Raw genomic sequence first — 20,891 nt, 5'->3', positions numbered from 1 at the left:
AGCTAATTATATGATCGCTGATTGACAGCTTTGCTGAATGCAAGAGCTCTATTTAGTGCCTTCCAATCCAGTCTTGGCTGAATTCTCAGAGATAACATGCACGTATATTGACTTCCACCCCTGTTATCTGAGGAAAAGCTTCTGCTTTCTTTCAAGGGCATTTTATCCAATTTCTTTCAATGCAGTTAGCATAAGAAGCCACAGGTGACGTAATATCATTCCTTCAAGTAAGACTATGCTTGTTATTTGCTATAATATATGTTATGTTTATAGACAATGGATAGAGTTAGATACACAACTTCAGAAAAGGCACCTATCTGCGCGAAACGTTAGTGCAAACAGGGTTCATTACAAGCCTCATGTCCATATCCAAACTGACTCCCAGTACAACTGATGTGGGTTTTCCCATTGGCTTCAACAAGAGAAAGGGCTAAGACTCTGAAACACCTACAAGAAACTAATGCCCAGGGCTTCCATGGCCACAGACAGACCAGGAACTTCCACTTAGAAAGGGTCACAACTGCAGTAAGGGGACTTGAAAGGCTGCTCTCTAAGTACCAGCGAGGTACAGGTCACCATGAAGAGTGTTTTCTTCTGAGGTGATACAATAATTTGTCTGCACCACAAACTATCTTTCTTAAATGGAGATGTAGGCCACAGTGCGTTCCTCATGATGTCTCCATACTCACTGAACTGCAGAGCACATCAAATGCCTTCCTCCAAAAAGCAGGTGAAACTTGGCTTGCTCCTGACTGCTCTGAGAACGAGCCCCGGACAACTGAGAAGTGGAGTCATGCCTCCGTGAAACCGTAAGCGTGAGAAGGTTCACTCGAAGAGGAAAATTATAAACATTATCTACCCTGAGAGACAGGTAACAGCACTGTGGTGTATAGTAATGTATTATGAGAAGAGTATCGCTGAGATTGAAAATGGGCTCAAAGAAAGCTAGAAGATAATGTTAAAATATTCACTCTGATCATCCTGTATTTTGTTTTGCAGTATTTTGAACTCATGAGAGCAGAATCTTGCCTTCATAAACAGCTGGGAGATTTGGGGTTTTTGCCTGTCTTGCGTTACTGAGAACAATAAAAAAGGTTGGTTGGTTGGTTGGTTGGTTTTAAAACACATAAGAAGATTGAGTATCAAAGTCCCATTTAACTGTAAATTACTTAGACACTGGTGAAATTTTACTATATAACAACAGCTGCAGGATACAAAACTTTCTCTGTATCTCTGCTTTGTTTTTCTGGATTCATTTTTTTTTTCCTCCACAAGGTCACAGATTTTCAGAGTATCCCCTAGTGGGGCTTTTTATGAAGAAAGCTAAACCATCCTCCCTGTTTCATTCGAAGTCAACACAGTTGATGAATGTGACTTCCCAAGTAATACACAGCAGTGGTGTAAGAATCCTGCGCCTCTGTGGACAAGTCACAATGTCGTTGAAAAATTAAAAACTCAGCCAAAGGAAACTGCGTAGGAATAGCACATCAGTGGGCAAAGAGCAACACACGAGATGCAATCAAGCATTATCGCTGCTGGCTGAGCTCTGATCTATTTTACTCACATGTTGTCTCCATGATGCTTACAGCAGGGCCCTCTATCTCCTGAAGCTGTGTATGAACGCTGATTTTATATTCAGTTCCAGGCATCAGTTCAAAGAAACAATGTCTAGGCGTCCCTCCACCAAGATTTACCTCTCGCTTTTTACCATCTGGAATTATAAAAAGAAACCATTAAAACATACTTTCTTGTACTGTTTTATTGAACAATGTAATTTAAGTCTGAAACAAGAAGGGGATATGACAGCAGATGAAGGGCAAGTGGTCGACATATATTAATGAACTACATGCTGCCATATTTCTGGAAATTCACCTCTGTGCAGAGGTCTCTAACATTTCATCCCTCGTATTAAGTAGGAGCTGAGGGATGTGTCAGGCATCTGCAGGAAAAAAGATTAATTTCATCCCATGCACCGAAATTAATAAAAACCACTAACACTGTAATCAATGGGCTTTAGATCCGGTCCTAAATTATCAGAGTCTAATGAGGAACTGTTGCATTATGTAATTCTATGGCATCCTTTGTCTGTGCCACTGGTTCTCAGAGTCTGTAACGTGCTTAGTAACTGCAAGAGAGACTGAACTAGATATTGTATTCCAGCTTTCACTAGTACCTACTTCACAAGTTGGTTAAGGAATAGTATTTACAGGGTTCCAAAATTAACTCTGCTAAATTCTGAATTGGAAAACATGTTGACAATGGAAAAAGCCTGGACACTGGAAATAGCATGAGGTATACTTTAATAATAAGAAGAAAATCTTCAGCACAAGTCATAATCTGTAGCAGAAAGGAATGAAATACATGCAACTGATCTCACATTCTACAGAGTATATACAGAAAATGCCAAGTAGTCATTCACTGCCTGGGAAAAAACATCTGATGCTTATCAGGAGGTGTTACCCTAGTATAAAAATAATTGATCACTGTCTGAATGCGACACACACCCAACCTGACAATCAAAACTCTTCATGATAAATGTTAATAAGAAGCAATTGTTCGCACTTTAGCTCATTCTGCTCACATTTAGGCTCTTTTGGCTCAGTTAAAAATTCTGGCAATTCTATATGATGAAAGCAGAATGTTGGCTAGCACCCAGATGACAAAGAAATCTGCGCTGTCTTGTGCCAGCCAAGATCATTGCTATCTGAACAGCTTGTCTGTGTTCCAGGCCTTCAAATAAACTATATCACCATCCATTCGCCGTTCCACAGAAAGGTCATTATTTTTTTTGCAAGCAAGTAAGTATTATTTTTCATTATACCTTTGATAGATCCTATTAAATGTTATTAACTACACTTCTCTCAAGTTATCCAAGCTTCTAATTTGTCACCATTCAAAAGATCATTGATGTCTACTGAGGGTAAGAGAATTAGTCTGCACAAATAGCAACTTCTCCATAACCTCTTCTGGCTACTCCTGAGAATCAGTGAGACAGAAGAGGCTGTAATTCACTTTCTACACAGTCGGTGCTAAAAGCATCACGTGTTGCCACATAAAAATATCTCATGCTTATCCAGATGAGTAACTGAATTCAACTGAGTTCAACTGAATGAGAACAGACAAAACCGGACCGCTGTTCTGAATCTGTGAGCATGGTCTGGATTGAATCAGAGCTTTCCCTACCCTTCTACTCTCCCTTTCGCGTCCATCCTAATCCTACAGAGCTATCATTGATGGTTTATTTACAATTTTAGATGTACTCAGTTCATCTTTTATCCATCTTCTGTCCCTCACACCAGTAAAAAACTCAGGTAATCTCCTATCTTCTATTGACAGATCAAACTCCCTCCCATAAAAAGTGTAAGTTATCAACATCTATTTGATGGAATGCTACTTCTACTCTAGAAACTTTCAATGTACACACAACCTTCTTCTGTCCATGATTCCCAGTATTTCAGGAGCCAGTTACAGGTCCAGCTGCATACAATTTCTTAACTTACACAATTGAATTTGCGGGGTTAGGCTATAGGTCCATATCTAATGATTTAGTAACTTACCCACAAGCGATTCTATAACTACCCTGTATGCAGTAGCGTGTCTGTGGAGCTGCCACTGAGCACAGAGGCTAGTCATGCGGACTTGATAGGAATCCAGATTTGTCACACCCAGATACACTGCAAATTATATAACAAAAAATTAGATTTACTACTCTAATAAGACATACAAGAAAAACTGACGAATTATAGTGAAACACTTGCGTCAAATCATTTGACAAATATAATTTCAGAAGTTGCTTTAAAAAAACGATGTCAAGAAAATCCAAAACAGGAAGGAAAATAAAAGTAAGTCTTTAGACCAAAAGTTTGAAACTTAAGTCAGTTTAGTTAAGACTAAGTAATGAACACTGCTAAACTACAAATAAGTACAAAAATATCATTATAACAGCAATATTTCTGTCAAACTCTAATTTAAAATTGAGGATTAGATATATAAAGACTAAATCAATTTATATAGAGAGAGCTAGAAAAACAATAGACTTTCCATGAAGGAGACTTAAATCTACTACACAAATACGTTTGGCTGATAAATAATAACATCTGCTTTACGATCCCAGTCTTGCCAACATCCAGCAGATTATTTTAAAGGCTGATACAGTCTGATTAAAAAAAAAAGACTTTTATTTCAGGAAAGCAATTTGTACACAACTGAGAAAGTTTTCCATGGGAAAATTTATTTAGGGAGCTGCACAAAGCCATAGTTATAGCAAAAAACAGCCTGTAGAGATCTGAAGAGCATGAAATCATTCTTACAGGTTTTGGCTACGCCTGTTAGGGCATCACTGAAGCCTGTTGAATATGAAGCAAATACTTTAACACTGTACTCCGTTCCACTGAAGAGATTTAGAATGAGAATGGTATTAATATCATCCCCTACAAAGGTCTCCAATGCAGGACCAGGAACTGCAAAAAATGAAATAAATGCGAAAATCATTTGCTCATCCATTGAATTGGCAGGTAGTTAAAACAAATCTTAAGATGCATCCAAAATTACATGTGCTCCTACACTTACACTACTTTTTTGCCTTTTTTTTTTTTTAACCATACACAAAAACAAACTCTGCTCAGTCCTTGCATGGATAGTAGCCACAACACACTTGGGAAATTCAACAGTGAGATTCATTAGGGCAGGGTTAGACACTGGCATCTGTTAAGACTCTTTTGTTATGCTTCAATGACTTACTACTGCCCTAAATAGGCAGGCAAAGATCTCCCCAGTTTGATGGTGTGCCAGGACCAACAGGGGGGACGCAGATGCCAGCCAGCAATACAGTCCCTAAGGGGTTCTTATACAACAGCATCATTTAACACTGTGCAAAAATGATAATGAAAATAGAAAAGAATAAAACTTTCCCAAATCAGAACTGCAAACAGCTCCTTTGTCACCTCTCAGCTGTTCTGGATACACTTCAGAAACCAGGCAACAGTATTGTCTTTGGACAGTCTTTTAGACCCTTAATGGTGACACATTTATATTTCGCTCTCAACAGAGGACCTCATTTTTCTAAAGAAATTTGAAGGAGCTTGAGTGCCTTCTCCAGCTGCAATGTGCAGGTGGGCAAGGGATGCAGCACACGCAAAATGGGCAATGTTTTTTGGGGAGGTGTAGGGTAAGAGTAAAAGTCAAGGGAACTAAAGCTTTGTTTGCATCGTAAGGGGAAGGAAGCTGAAGGACAGGAGAAGACAGAAAAGAGGAACAGGAAGAGAGCAAAGGTAGTCTCTGAAATAAATAGAAAGAGTCATGATAAAATGACACAAAAAGACAGAGTGAAAGAGTTGGGTTTGATCCGCCTCAAGATGGTATATCTAAAGGGGAATCTTACTGCTGCCTACACCTACCTAATGGGAGGGCGTGGAGGAGGAGGAGACAGAATGTCTTCTGAGGCAAACAGGAAGATGGTAAGAGAAAACAGGCAAAATTTGCAACATGGGAAATTTTGATTAGATATTAGGACAAACAGTTTCATGGCAAAGGTAGTCAAAAACTGGAACAGATGCTTAGAGAGGTTTTGAAATCTCCATCCTTGGAGATATTACAAACTCAACTGGACAAGTTCCAGTAAACCTTGTTCCAAGCTGGCCCTGTTTTGATCAGGGAGTTGGACCAGATGACCTCCAGAGATCCCTTCCAACCTGCGTCATTCTGTGACTATGAAACTTTCATATTCAAAACCTGAGACACTTAAGTTTATAGCACTTTCAAGGTTGTAACTGCAACTGTCAGTTTTAAGTACAAAATTCAGCAAAAGACGATGTCAAGGCATTGTACAGTCAAAAACAAATGACAAAAATAATCAGTTTAAAAACTCACTGTTGATAGGTTTATAGACAATTCTGTAACCCATTGTGGGTGATGGTGGGGCATCCCAACTGATGCGTAATCTGTTGTACCATTCATCTGACACACGTAAATTCCTAGGAGCAGACAGCGGTACTAAAAAGAAACCAAACTGAGCTTTCACAAGTTTATCTCATACAAGCACAAGCATAAAAGTCAAGACACGCACATGTAAATAGTGCCATACCCAGTTCCCTTAGATTTACATGTAAAATTGCCAGGATTAAAGCCTATAATCAAATTCATCCTTGGCATTACACCAGTGGATTAATGTTGATATACTTAAGAAAGTTATACCAATTACATTACCAATATACATATATATATAGTATATATACCAATATACTAATTACAAACTTGGTTCAACAAACAATGAATTTTCAAATTAATTTCCAACTTCGTCCCTATGTTTTATTAAAAATGCAAGACAATTCAGAGATAATTATCTTTTATCTTATTTCTTTCAATCCAAATGCACTACAGTTTTTAATGTATGCTCTCATGCTCTTATGAACACTTAATGCTTTCAAAGGGAATTAAAGGAATAATTTACAAATGATTTAAGTGTCTACACAAATAGCAATTCATTTTAGGCAGAAATTATGTAAATTAGGAGAATAACTCCATAAAATTATACTATCATGACTAACAGTGCACAATGAGATGATTTTTTACCAATATACAGTAGAGAGGGAACTTCAACCACAGCTGAGTAATCTTTTGGTACTTGGTCAGAACTCTAGAGATAATGCAATCACTTTTATAAAAAGCTGAGCAGCATTTCTAATGACCTTTAGGAAGTAATGATCTCACACAAAAGAAAATCTAACAGCACAATGGTTGGTTTGGTGCTATTCCAGCAGGCATTGTTTACTTTATTTTCTGCATTAGTTGGTTTGTCCTTGGTGGGCTATCTATCAAGGACTTACCAGCTTTATTACTCAACAAGGTTCTGCAAGCTCACAGGATCTGAACATAAAATACAATCTGTCAATTAGAAGGAACCCGTTGTTTATAAATCAACGAACTGAGATTAATATAAAGCTCAAGTCATATAAGTCACGCAAAATAAGCCCACATTTATACTAAAATATATTACTACAGCCAAGGAAAAAAGGCCAAAAGAGTAAGCCTTTCTTCATGCATATCCTGGCCAAAGACAAGCAGAAAGTTTGTACTTACGAGTTTTGCCAGGAGCTGAGACGCTGACTCCTTCCCCATCAGCATAGATGGGAGTGATGGTAACTTTGTATTCCGTGTCCGACAGCAGAGGCTGAAGCAGAAGAGTGTTTTGTCTCCCAGGCACCATTACCTGGATGGTCAGAAAAACAGAAACAATCAAGCTTAAGGATTACGGCCAAAATCTTTTCATATCTTACACCACATTCCACTAGTACTGCTGTATAGCTTGCATTTTTAAATATTTCTGATGCTCTATGGTAAAATAAAATAACTCAATTCTCCCCCCTGTTAATCGGTCTATTAGTTATATCTGAGTAAAATCAAAAGGAGAATGTGCCTATGGGATAATACAGTTTTATATTAAACCTATGAGCCACAACAGCTCCATAAACCACTGGGACTATACAGATGGCTAGTATTTAAACAATTTTACTGCACAGACAAAATAAATCCTCTTATTGTATTTATTCTTGGCATGAATATAATTGCCCAACGCTATGCCAATTAATAAAGGTTGATTTTCTTTGGAAGAAAGGAAAAGGAATTCAGGGGATCAGGAAGCATGAACTGAGCAAGCAGGAATAAAACACATTTGTCCCATTGGCATCTAGTCTGGTGACAAGGAAATGAAGGTAGCTATTTAGGAGACAAAGTAGTAGTACATCCCACACATAGCAAAGGATCCCAAACTATCACGAAACAGGGAAGGCTCTGCAGCACAAATCCAACCTGGTAACCCAGTAGAAGTAGAGAAGCTGTAAAAATTGTAGAAATCCTCCAGGCAGTTTTGGCTGTGCTAGAGTAAATGTTTCAAACCGCTGAATTAAGTGCTGCTTCTTTTAATACAGTACAAGGTTTCCCCATAAGCAGCTATTTCTGAAACTCTTCAATAGATTACTATATTGTAGCCAGAACAAAAACTAGTATCACAATAGTGGTGGTAGAAGTGCCCAAGTAAAGCCTTGCAATCTTTTAACTTGTCAGTAAAATTTTAACCTCAGAGAGCCTCCAAAGACCGAATGGGAAGTACCTAACGCATGGAGGGGACGTGGTAAAAAAAAGAAACCAGTTCTGTGTTTCCTGCACCAAACCTGAGCTCTGAAGTGACGTTGTTGGAAGCAACAGTCACAAGGACTAATCTCATATTTTGGACCCTCCCGGGCCCATGTCCATTGTGCCAATCTATCACCTGAGCCAGAACCTCGTATATTTGGCAAGCAGTTGAGAGACCTACAAGGCCTTTAAACTCAAGGGGAAAAAGCAGAAACTGAGCCTAAAAGTGTTTTGTTCTTTCAAAGAAGACTGATGCATGTGATGATGGCAGAGCAAAATTTTCTGAAGCATATACTCAGAAGAGAAACCTCTTACCAGTTTTAACGCTCCAGGATACGTTCCAACTACTTCTAATTTTGGAAAGTCATACACAGAAGGAAATTAATCTAGTACACCCAGGTGTTGAGACTTGTCAAAAAAGTACTTCATTCATTGATCAAAACTAAACAAAACCATCTAGAGACATGCGTATGAAAGATTCGCGTGCTAAACTCTTCCATACACATACTCAAAACACACAAACCAAATATCTGAAAAAAGAACAACCAACTTTTTTGGGTTTTTTTTAGGAGATTTTTTTTAGGAGAGTTTTTTTTAGGGATGCAAGCATTGAGAACTCTCTCTTTTCCACGTGTGCGCATCCAAGATCTACAGAACAACACAGTTTTCAGCAGTGAGAAACATTCTTGGCTTTAAGGAAGAAAAAAAAAAGTGATCCTTCCAGTATGTACAGCACACCCAAGGACATACATGCAATTTAGGGTCTGACCCTTCTGTAATGAAAAGTATTCTATTAAGTATTCTATTACATTTTCTAGTCCCTGATTTTCAGCCAATTGCATCAAGGATTAAAAAGCTTATTAATATTTTTATGGAAAGGGAGGAGTAACTGAAATTTATATCACTGAAATCAGAGCCAAAAAACTTAAGCATCCACCACAGAATTGTCACGCTATAGTATATTTAAGCCCAAATTCCACAAAACTTTTGTGTTCTGCTTAAGAAATGTACTTAAAGATATAAAAGCTCCCCTAAAAATTGAACGTCTGTGTCATTTTTTTGGCATCTGGTTGCACCTCTCAGGTGCTTGAAGCCCCATGATAAAATACATTCCTTCCACTTAAAATGTGCTTAAAATTTAAGTATAATCTTACGTCATTCCATATTCAGTAAAATATTTATGCATGGGATCAATTTCAAAGATGAAACATGTGGTTAATCTGTTTGCTGAATTGTGACCAAGGACAGTAAGACTTGAGAGTGTAAGTAAAATCAAATAATTTGCAGAATTAGAGCCAAGATACCTACCTAATCTTGCAATTGTAGAATATTCTTGAATGAACTTTTGAGTCAACTCTAATATTCTTCTGACAGCCAGAATCTGAACAACTTTCCTACAGTTTTAATTTCCTTTTAAAATAACAGACGTTGAATACTAAAACAGAACTACATTTATACCATCCAACTAAATTTGATTAAGCTTCCCAGAGCTGAAGATTAAATCTGGGATCTGAATTTAAGAGCCTTTGGGTTATTGTCAGAAGACTAGTACAACTTGTGTCATTATGCTGTGCAAGTTTGCCACTGTATTATATACTAGACTATCATACAGTCGAGATAAACTCATAAAGCATGTTTTCCAGTCCAAAAGGAAACCACGACACTGAAAGTTCACTTTCAGATTAAAGTTGAAAGAGACGGCTAAAAAGTAGTTTTCTACCAAGGTCTCATAAAAGATGAATGAAACCAAAATAAAAGGAGACTGATTCATATTTTTCTAGAAAAATGATATTCAGCTAACTCCTTTTAATATTTTTTTATTGATGTAGTCTGATATAGGGCTAAAAGCGTCATCAAAACCAATATCCCATATTTTCAATATAACTATTCTATGAACAGAAGTGAGTCACATGACAGACACAGGAGAATGACATGGGGAATATTTTTGCATTCTGAGCTAATTACTAAGAAAATAACCTCAAACTACACAATTTAATCTCTTAAATGGATCTACATAGAGCTATGTTAAAATTTTATAACAGTTTTTGTGGAAACCAAGCACTACAATATTAAGATTTCCCCAACTGTTTAAAAAAAAAAAAAAAAGGAAGAAAGCACTTGGCCTGAAATTATTTCAAAAACTGTGAAATTTTAAAATAATACAGCTAAGCCTTCTTTATTTTTTTAATATTTGCTATACACACAAAAAGTACATGTAGTACTCATTCTTGCAAATATTTTTCAAATCTTGATCACCAGAAACTTTTTTTTGTGTAAGACAATTTTAATTTTGATCATCACATGGCATTAGAAAAATAACAAATATTCTTAGGCACTTAGATTTAAAAGTGCTGTCCTTATTGTAACATGTTCCGGTTAACAAGCAATGTGGAAACTCTGCATTTGAACTGTAATTACATTGCTTTAGCATAAAATGAGACTTTTAGGGAAGGAGCAAAATTGCTGAAGAAGAAAACCAATTACTTAAGATTGACCTGTACAAGCAGTTAAGAGTTGTTAATACACAATCTAAGGATAAAAAAGGGCCGAGGAGTAAAAAATCCCAAAATACCAAAAAACACCCCCAAAACTTAGACAGATTTTAAAAATACAGGAAAAGGAGAACTGGCAGCTAGTCTTTTAATTATGACTTCTTTAAATAGAGTCTGGGCCTGTGACTGGGCCTTGATCTTACATTTGACTGCTGTTGCCTGCCGTGCAGCAGGTGCTATACGATGAAAACTTTGAAGTTCAGTCTCACAGTCATACCAAACGTGGACCTTTTACTAATTGCAACAGGAGTGTCATATAAGGAGAGACCATGCCTTAGCAATTATTAAACAAACTTTTCAAGCTTATGAAGCTATTCACAAAACCCATACAGACCATTCTTACCGCTTCTTCAGCACGGTCACCTTTCGCAGTGAGATAGGTCACTCTGAACTGCTGGACATTGTAATCTGAAATGTCCCATATCACCCTCAGACTTGAGGTTGTTTCATCATCTATAACAAGGTTTCTGATTCCTGTTCGAAAAACTAAAGTCCAAAATATTTAATTAATATTTTCTCAATGCTATTTTTAGATTTAAAATTGTGCTAATTATCACCAAGTAGCTGAAAGCTCTACTGAGATCACAATGGGTCTGCAGATCCGTGGTGGGACAAACCCATACAGTTCAGTCACACTTGGGCTTAATAACATAAAAACTTTAACCATTTAATAAAATAATAGTTATCCTATACTGCCATTATCATATATTACCCCATCTGCTTTGTTTATATTATTTGGCTCATGGAGCTTTGGAATAATCAAAGCTCCACTGCAGCTAGTATGCTACAGAAGAGAAATAATCCAGAACTGTTTTTACTTAGAAGTCAGTCTTCTAATTCCAGGGAAAACAAACAGAACACTCAAAACTAAACAAAATTCTGAAGAGTTTCCAAGCTCGTATTTATAAAGGGAAAGAGAAAAGAGAGACGAATATTCCAAATTAGTTTCTCTATTTGTATGTAATACCACTGGTATCATTCAGAATCCCTATGCTGTGTTACGGGTTGGCTCCACACACGGCATGTGCAGGATATGGCCGTATAGAGAAGGGTGGTGCAGGAGCATGATAGTACTTTTCACCGGTGACGTCTCTTGCCTGGGACAGATCCTTCCACAAGATCTGCCATGGCAGTGTTCTGACCGCATGGACCATCAGGAACTGGGGTTATCAGCTCCTCGGTAGCATCACAGCTCTCTGCCCCTAGATCTGGGTGTGCTTGTGGGGAGCCTTAGTTCTTTGCGTTCAGCATTTAAACTGTTGACATTTGTTTTGTTTACCTGCTGTAGTGGGCTTAGAAGTTGTGGTACTGGTAGTAGATGCAGTGGTAGGTATTGTGGTAGTCCCGGCAACTGAAAAACAATACTCTGCTCACTAACAATTCAACAAGACACGGAAGAAGTCACAGTGTTTCTCTTGTGTTTCTAACTATGACAATGAAACTATGTGCTCACACCTACAAGCATCCCACACATTTCAGGCATTTCAGAGACTACAAGGGAACTATTCATTTAGTTTACTTTAGGCACACGTATTTGCAGGATTAGCACTCGGACCTACAGATAAGACTTCATTTTAAACTGTACAATTAAATAAGAATGCATATATTTTCCCACATTTCTGGCTAAACTATGCATAATGACTTCCACTTTGACCACTTGTTAAGGCTGTCAGATTAATTGAATTGAGGGCTATTTAAGGATGCTTCACTTCCACCCAAGTCAAAACCAGAAAGTGCGCTCAGCAACACCGGGCAATACCAGCATCATGTGGATGGGGAAGGGCTTCTTCTCTTACCAGAAGGTTCAAGATTAAGACTGCAATTAAATTCCTAAGATTGAAATAAATTTTTGAATTTACACATGAAAAATATCATTGTTTACTTAACCAGGTCACTATCTGTAAAAAGAGAGTAATCTAACTGAAACGCTGGCCGCTGTTTTGATTATTAACTATAAAATATACTGTACATGATTTTCAAGTTTTATCTTTGTTACTTCCATGTTAATAACACAGGATGCCTGTGTAAGCTTTTTGGACCACTATTTCAGCGAATTCACTTCTAGCAAGTATAAATTACATAAATGAGAAAGAAAGGGGTATATTGTAAATGCCAAAGATTTTAAATGAAATCCTTGTAAATTATTTACTTTAAAACATTTATTCCCTCCCCACAAAATCGAATGTATCTTCTCACAAGGAACCTTAGCCAAAGACTAAATATTGAAATGTAGGATGGAAGAGTATCTACACAGATCCAGAGGTTATTGATGCCACAGCTCAACATAAGGAGCCAAACCATCATTTTGATTCACTGCCATCTATCACATAGTACTAAAGAAGAAAGAAAAAAACACAGTCTGCAAAGCCCTCCTGCAAAACCACCGCATTCTTCAATATTATAGCTACCCAAAGATGGACTATATTTTAAATTTAAGATATATGCATTAAATTTAAATCCCTTAAACAACTCTAAAAATTACAATCAAGAGTTTGTCTTACACGTAGCTCCAAGAACAGCAACAACTTCACTTTCAGTTTCATCATCAAAAACTGCCAGCAAAGAAACTTCATATTCTGTGTTGGGCAACAAACCCTCAATAACATGACTGTCTGCATCTCCATTTACGACAACCTAAGTAACACAGCAAGATTAAAGAAAATCAGTTCTGCATTTGATTAATTTATATGAATTGACCGCAATGGAAGAAGGAAAATGGATTCTCATTTAAAATAAATGAAATCTACACTCAAATCTGCCCAAAGAATTTATTAGCTATGTTGAAACAAAAAGTACCACAGACTACAACTGGAAAAAACACTGTTAAGAATACTCCAAATTTATTTATTATTTTGTGGCTGGCTTGATCATTCCAATGTGTAGTCTTATACTTTCACCCACATCTAATTAATTGCTAAAGCTGACCATATGCATTGCATTTGCAAATCACTAAAATTCAAAATATTCATCAACGAAAGCAACATAACAGGCTAGATGAACTTTCATTCATGTTTCTACCATTCAAGCACTGTTATGACAAATGTATTCGGCACCTCCACAGCCTTACAAAATGCTGTTTGTTCACCAGAATTATAACCTGAGTTATGGTCCCACACATCTGAATGTGACTTGAAAGAACATTTGCTGCAGACTTGGGGATTAAGGAGATGTGCTGATGAGAAGTTTGCTATATGATGTGATGTTTTAAACAGGAATTTTCCTTATTTCTACCTATGACAGCAGCAGAAGATTCACATGTGCAATGTTAAATGTTAAGCAGAAGGTTTCACTTCAGGTTTTTGTGTGTTTCATTTATTTTATTTGAAGGGATCAACAGATGGGCAGGAGTTGGAGCTAAAGGGACTGTAAAGCACAATGCAACAAGCCTGAGCAGTTTATTCTGGTGAAATGGGCTGACTGGTTTTGGGAATAGTTTTTAGGTTATGCACGCAGATGCTACAATAAAATAATCTTTCTCTAGGATAACACTGGCAAGTTGTTAAAGTTGGCCACTGTATACACAGAATCAAAGTAAGACTTATAATGGAAATGAAACAATAGATATATGCTGCATAAAATTTACTACAGCAGTTAGTAGAAACAGTGAATCACACTTTATTCTTTTAATTACCACAGGAGATTTCCTGAGTTGGTCCTGGGGAAGAGGGACCCATAAAACAATCATAGACCTTCTGAACTCAGATACCAAAAACAAAAGCAGAAAGGAATGAGCTGGGGCCATGCCTTCCACAACTATCAAATAATGAATTAGGCATCCCATGCTGCACGCTTTCTGGCACAGATTTTCTTGGGAAAATTTCCGAAACAAGCCTGAGTGAATTTAGCTGTATACTAAGTAGGTATAAGTAATACCTTCCTTTCCAATACTCCAGAGCCTCTAGTCATACATGAAATCATTATGAAATATCTATACATAGTTACTATCTTACACATAACTTTGGCATATTTTCTGAAACATAACTTCCATCACCCACCACTCCCTGCTAATTTAGCCCACAGAGAAGACCACAAAAAAAAGAACACAAAGTGCTGAACTTCCAAGTAGAGAGGACAAATCACAGAAGCAAGAACAGTAACAAGCGCGCGAGTGTAACAGCATGCATTCTCTACCGTAACCTAGAAATAAAAGGTCACTCTTACATTTATTCTGGCTCTTAAGCGCTAACACCCCACTAAACGCTCCTCACCCATCAGCAGTGTGGGTGAAGTAAGCCGAGAGGTGTATAATTCTCACCACCACCCCCTGACCCCACTCAGCTAATTGGCAAGTTGGGTCTTGGGAGAAAGACAGAGGGAGTGCGTGTCATTTCTCTGCATGACTGATCACTTAGCTGGGAAAGAAGCTTAAAGAGGCAACAGCCCGGAGGTATTGTGCTATCCTAGGCCTGACCCCATTAGAGAGGTCACACGAGGAGAACAAGAAAGCAGCTCGGGTATTTTTAATATTTCAATGTACTAAAATATTAGGGCCTGCAGCAGTTCTTGGTGAATACAATGAACAAATGGAACCTTAACAGTTCAAATATTTCTTGATATTCTCACACTCAAAGAACACAGATATAGATCTCACTTAAAAATGCAGATGGCTTGAAGGGATTCACTGACAGCCACTCACTGGAACTTAAACAGAAACTAATCAGTTCACCTACTGCAGGAGAAAATGCTAGGGGATGACCTGTGTCCACTCACTCATCTGCCAACTACTTCTTTTTCCCCGCTCGCTCCTGTAATTTCTTTCTTTCTTGCGTGACTACCTCTCGCCAGGTGAAAGGAAGGAAAGAATCTGGTTAAGCTAAATTCACAGAGAAAATGCCACATAACCTAAGCAGGAATGACTGCTTTCTGCCCTAATGGATGACAAAATGATCCATGAAACCTGGGGCCAGGGGGAAAATGTCATCTTCCCCACTGAGTTCTGTACCCAAATAAACAGTTTGCGGATGTGGCCTCTCTTCACAGTGCTGACGCCAAGAGAACAAGATGTTTGAGACAGCCGTTAAAGATTGAAGAGTACAAAAGAAGTTAAAAGAATGAATAAAGAAAGAAAGAGAGAGAGAGAAAAAAGAAATGAGACAGACTACGAAAGACAGAAATTTGGGAAAGGGAGAGAAAGCGTCTGTCTTTTTCTACCTGGAAAAAGAGAACAAGCTAGGAAAAGCTAAAGAAATTTAAAAAATCATTTAAAAATTCAGACAGATGAAAATGGCACTATGGAGAAGACATATAAGGGCATAGAGCAAAAAATACAACATCAAAAAAAGAGAAAGAACCGTAACGAGGAATAAAGGAAAAATCTAATAAATTAACTATGTGTAAACTTTTCCCTTTGTGACATTACATAACTAAGTCTTTACAGGCAATTTTACCGTGGCCAGCACATTAGACAGGTGTGGAGCCTTATGTGAGGATATCACTCCTCTGGCTCAACTACTGTTATCATCTTCACAGCAGAGTGAAGAACATGAACCTCTAAAAACTGAAGTATTATCAAACAGCAATGCTAGCTCTGTGGCAACTGGGACATTAGAGATTAGCTCGATTATTCACAAAACATCTTTTCTTTCCTCACTTCCTCTTCAAAAAGAAACTGGAATATTGGTTTGATTTTGGTTTAGAGAGCTTTGCAGTGGGGCAGATTTTTCTGTAAGTCAACTGGCCATATTTAATTGGCAAAAGTTGCAGCATATGTGTCCCCAGAATGGAATTCTCTCTTCCATTTCACACCCTCAGAAAGTCAAGGCAACTCACCTCTTCAGAATCCCCCCCATCCAAAGGAATCCATGCCAATCTGTAAAAAGCAATATCTGAGGAGGTGGGCTTCCAGCTGACCCTAAAACTATCCGTCGATGCTTCATCAATTTCCAGATGCTGCGGAGCTGGAACTCTTTCTGCAAATTATTATGCAAAAGAAAAGCCAGAAAAGTAAGGTCAAGCACATACCATTTTATTTGCAGTTTGTTACAAAGAGCATAACATGGGAGTTGGATCACAAAGGCACTACAGATTCTTTGCACACTTATTTGTGTGCAACCATAGGGAAGTGGTTTTGTAGTGGGGTGATGAGAATACACACAACACATGCTCTTTATCAACTCTAACTGGACAAGCTTCCTTGTCCTCTCTCTGCTGAAGAAGCTCCATGCAACCCTCACTCCCCTTCCTTTGCTTAGAGCTCTGGGCAATAACGCTCTTCTCTTTTTCTCTATCTCAAAGCAAAGTCCCAGTCTTTGTCCTTTCCAGAGACTCTGCGTGCATTTCCATTTGCAGTTTGCATGTAAGTATCAACCTCTTGTTCTGTACATGTATGCTCTCCTTCCTTTTCCACCTCATGTTTCTCTTTCCTCCCCCAGAGTCCTTCTCTTCCCATTGTTATGTTCAAAAGCAGTGCTAAGTGTCATCAGCCATTTGTTTAATACACAACTTGCAGAACTACAGCTACAGAAACCAAAACTGTGCTAAACACACTACAGGAACCTCAGATGTATTCTGTCTTCTCCTCTGGTTCCAGTTTCTCCGTATGTAAGTTTCTACCCTTTATTGCCAGATAGTTCACTGGTTAAATGTATGATTCAAAATTCATCACGCTTCAGCTGGAGGGACAAATGCCATCACATTGAATGATGCTTCAGAAAACTGGGGAGACAAACACTTTACTACCTAATTGCAATAAAAAATGCTTTAAAATGGCTGACTGGAAAGACTTAACAAATGAACTTTATCCACGTAAATGTTTTCATGATGTCAAGAGATTACTCCCACGAGTAAGGATGCAATTGGACCCATAGTAAGGGAGCGAAGAAGCTGAAAACTCCAATGAAAAAAACAGAAAGCATTCCATACATCTGAATTCACAGCCAGAGACACTCACTGTTACTGGTCTTACTTTCCAGTAAAGTAAGAAAGTATAAAAATTCTTCTTGGAAAGCCTTCAAAAGTTCTGCAATACTTACTTGTGGTAAAGCTGCCAGTAAGTGGTTCAGATTGTCCTTCATCATACAGGGAGAAAATAGCAACAGTGTACTCGGTAAGGGATGTCAGGCTTTTTAGAGTATGGGTTGAAACACGACCAACTTCCACCTAGAGAAAGCATAATTTGCAATAGATATTGATCGTACACTTTACATTACCAGTGTCTGAAATTCTGCTGGGTAATAATGAAACGGAAAGAAAACGTCATGTAATTAGTAGAGAAATTCTGTGAAAACTACGAACAAGTATTAATTTAGGGCCATAAAAGCTGACAAAAATCAATTAACATAGACAAACTAGAGAAAAAGAAAATTTTGTTTATGACAAACTAAGGAAAAGGAGAATTCAGCCTTAGTAAGCTTAACTCAGCAGCTAACATATCAGCACTGAGTATTCAGGGGATTCACCCAGAAGGGGAACGAACTTTTGGGGTTATTGAACCTAGTCCCTTATTATGGATAATCATTGCATAAGCCATTATGTTTAACATTTTTCAAGAGAAAAAAAATGACAGTTTCATCTGGTCTCTATCCAGGCTGCAGTTAATGTCACTCACTTTGCCAGGGATATAAAACTCAAAGCTGTATAAACTGACAGTTTACCAGTCCAATTATTCAGTGTCACGTTAGCTCGGCACCACAGGGCAAATGCTACCAACGCAAAGCAACAAAAAAGTGCCACTTGCTCTTTGAACAGACATAAAGGAAACAGGTGGATAAAAAACTATTGAGCATTCACTCACACTATAAAGTATATTACCACAAGCCTGAGATATTCAAACACCATTGTCATGACTACAGCCAGACTTATTATCTACATTAAGGGTAATCAACGGGAAGAGGTCAAGTGATTTCTAATTTAAATTTTAAGGGCTTAGCAGAAAGAAAAGACACTAAATATTGCACAAGTATGCTCTCTTCTAAACTCAGGAACAGTTTCTTCAGATTTAATACAAAATTCCATCTTGTATGGATGAAAGGCCAGATATGTCCCAGAAGAAACATAATTACACATAAGTACTATTAAAGACTTCTTTGGAGGGCTGTTGTCCATGACAACTTATTTTATAGGGGATCTGGCCTGTTTTAATAATCAGACCCATAGTGCAATTATTTTTTTTAAACTTTTCTGTATTTTTTCAGATTCTGTATTAATATCATGCCATCCCATCCCATCTTTCATTCTATCACAGAATTCATGCTGCTAGATACTATTATAAAGCACCTTTAGAAACAAGGCATAACTAAATACTGCATAAGTAAATTACTAAATGCAAAATTCTGAGTTAGAACATCTTGATATCATCTTATCATTCTGTTCAAACCAAATCCTGTTTCTAGGAAGCAAGTTTTCAATATATAATTAAAGCAATATATGTTAAGAAAATGTGGCAAAGTCTTCAGATAGTCTCTTTGAAGGAGCTTGAGTCCATGACGCATGATATATTGAAAGACCTGTTATGAGGACTGAATCAAGAACGAATATTTCCATACCACACATTTAGTCAAGATCCTGCACCTGCAAACCATTGGTCACTTGACTACTTTCCTTCAGTTTATGTGCGCCAGCAATGGCTGTTCTGGTATGTAAGAAGTTCAGAGTACTGTCCCCCACAAGTATGATCCACTCCAAATGTATATCCGATATTAAACAAACTCTTATTTGCACTAAATTTCAGAATTATTTAGCAAATCTTTTGTTACAGCTTGCAAGGTACCTTTTCTTTATAAAAGTCATCTTTAATAATTACAGAAGTTTGGGGAGTTCTGAGATTGGTTGAGGGAAGGGAGGAGCTAATAATTTACCTCATTGGTTTCTGTTCCATCTGTTTTAACGTACATAATGCGATAGCCGTTCACATTTTTGGAAGCAGGATCCCATGTTAGCTTAGCACTACTGTGTCCAACGTCAGAAAATTTCAAGTTTGCTGGTGGACTTAGAGGCACTTAAAAAAGAAAGAGATAAAACCATGAAAGTGATTCCAGGTTTTAGCTGTGAAATTTTTCATGTCTTGAAAATAAACAACATTTTTTCCATTCAAAAATTTGTATCACCGATACTTATATTAATAGACCTACATCAACGGAGCTACACAAGTACTTAAAGGCAGGTAAAATGGCTTAGCTTTTTGCTGAAACAGAACTTTCAGTCTTGCTAAGTGCGTCTCAACTAATACTGAAAAAGAAAGAAATTACATTATTGTTCATAGCAGATATCATAGCAAGATCTAACCTCCACAATAAATTTGTGTAAATTAGTTTAATTCAACTAGATCTTCATCCTGTATGTATTTGTTTTCCGTGAGTATCCTAGCAAAAATATTTCATGATAGTAGTATTTCGGCAAAAAAACTTTCTGAATCCTAAAAGTCCCTGACATAAATAGCTCTGAAGACCTCCAAAGATGCTAATTTTTTTAACTCTGCTTAACTTTTCCTCTTTTCTTACACAAAGAAGCTGTTTCCTAACAGCAACTCCAGTTAAAGCCATATTTATATACTATATACTCCTTGACTGTCCTGAGCTGAAGGAAAACAATGTCACTCAAGACAGTCTCAGGCTGCAGCCACTTTTCTTTCACACCAGAGAAAGCATTTTGTGCTGTCTGTTACTCTCAGAAGTAGGTTCTGTACTAGCCCAACATTTGTTAATTTCCTCAGAATTGTGACACCTTTCTCTATCCATCCTGCCTTCACACAGGCACTCCTCACCAATCCATGTGGACAGATAAATATCAGCACTTCAGAAGCTGTTTCGCCTCACACAAGAGCACATGGGAAAAAGCAAAAGATAAAACCCCCATATATTATGTGGGATCTTTATTCAGGCCATATATTAACTCAGAATCTGCAAGCAAACACCTAACCAGCTTAGGAACAGTCAACTTGGTTATGAGGAAAGAAAAGACGGGAACACATTGGAATTGTATTAGATGGGTTTGCCACACTTTCTGGCATTCAATATATTCCTCAGAGTCTAGCAAAGGGAGTATCACGTGCTGGCTTTCCTTTCTACTCTCTGTCAGTCGTGGAATGCGCTTCATTTCACCATCCAGGCCATACCACAAAATGCTTCAGTCTCAGCTTTTTCCTCTTGGAATCAACCTCCTGACAACGTTGCTCTCAACCAGACAGGCAGTCCTGCTGCCAGAGTTATGTGATATTTACAGTGAGTCTCGGATAAATCCTCACCCCAAAAAGAAACTCCACCCCAGAATGAG

The 20,891-nt window shown here is 37.7% G+C and overlaps 1 protein-coding gene across 4 annotated transcripts in view; it reads right to left on the bottom strand.

Moving 5' to 3' along the window:
- COL14A1 (collagen type XIV alpha 1 chain) overlaps positions 1-20,891 on the bottom strand; it is a 129,944-nt gene that overhangs the window by 56,254 nt on the left and 52,799 nt on the right. For 3 of the 4 annotated variants that reach the window (XR_012585791.1, XM_074577745.1, XM_074577744.1), the window contains exons 14-24: positions 19,478-19,617; positions 17,654-17,780; positions 16,452-16,591; positions 13,184-13,316; positions 11,962-12,033; positions 11,017-11,168; positions 7,078-7,207; positions 5,869-5,991; positions 4,311-4,460; positions 3,558-3,674; positions 1,565-1,711 (exon numbers count right to left, since the gene is read on the bottom strand). Coding sequence is in view for 3 of the 4 variants with exons in the window: in XM_074577745.1 (XP_074433846.1) it covers positions 1,565-1,711; positions 3,558-3,674; positions 4,311-4,460; positions 5,869-5,991; positions 7,078-7,207; positions 11,017-11,168; positions 11,962-12,033; positions 13,184-13,316; positions 16,452-16,591; positions 17,654-17,780; positions 19,478-19,617 (1,431 nt within the window). In the remaining variant the exon portion in view is untranslated. The remainder of the gene's footprint in view (positions 1-1,564; positions 1,712-3,557; positions 3,675-4,310; positions 4,461-5,868; positions 5,992-7,077; positions 7,208-11,016; positions 11,169-11,961; positions 12,034-13,183; positions 13,317-16,451; positions 16,592-17,653; positions 17,781-19,477; positions 19,618-20,891) is intronic. The other variant, XM_074577743.1, reaches the window with a different exon arrangement.

Source organism: Larus michahellis, chromosome 2 (genome assembly GCF_964199755.1).
Source record: "Larus michahellis chromosome 2, bLarMic1.1, whole genome shotgun sequence".
NCBI lineage: Eukaryota > Metazoa > Chordata > Aves > Charadriiformes > Laridae > Larus > Larus michahellis.
The sequence above is the reverse complement of the archived record's forward strand: the minus strand, read 5'-3'. Positions and strand labels throughout refer to the sequence as shown.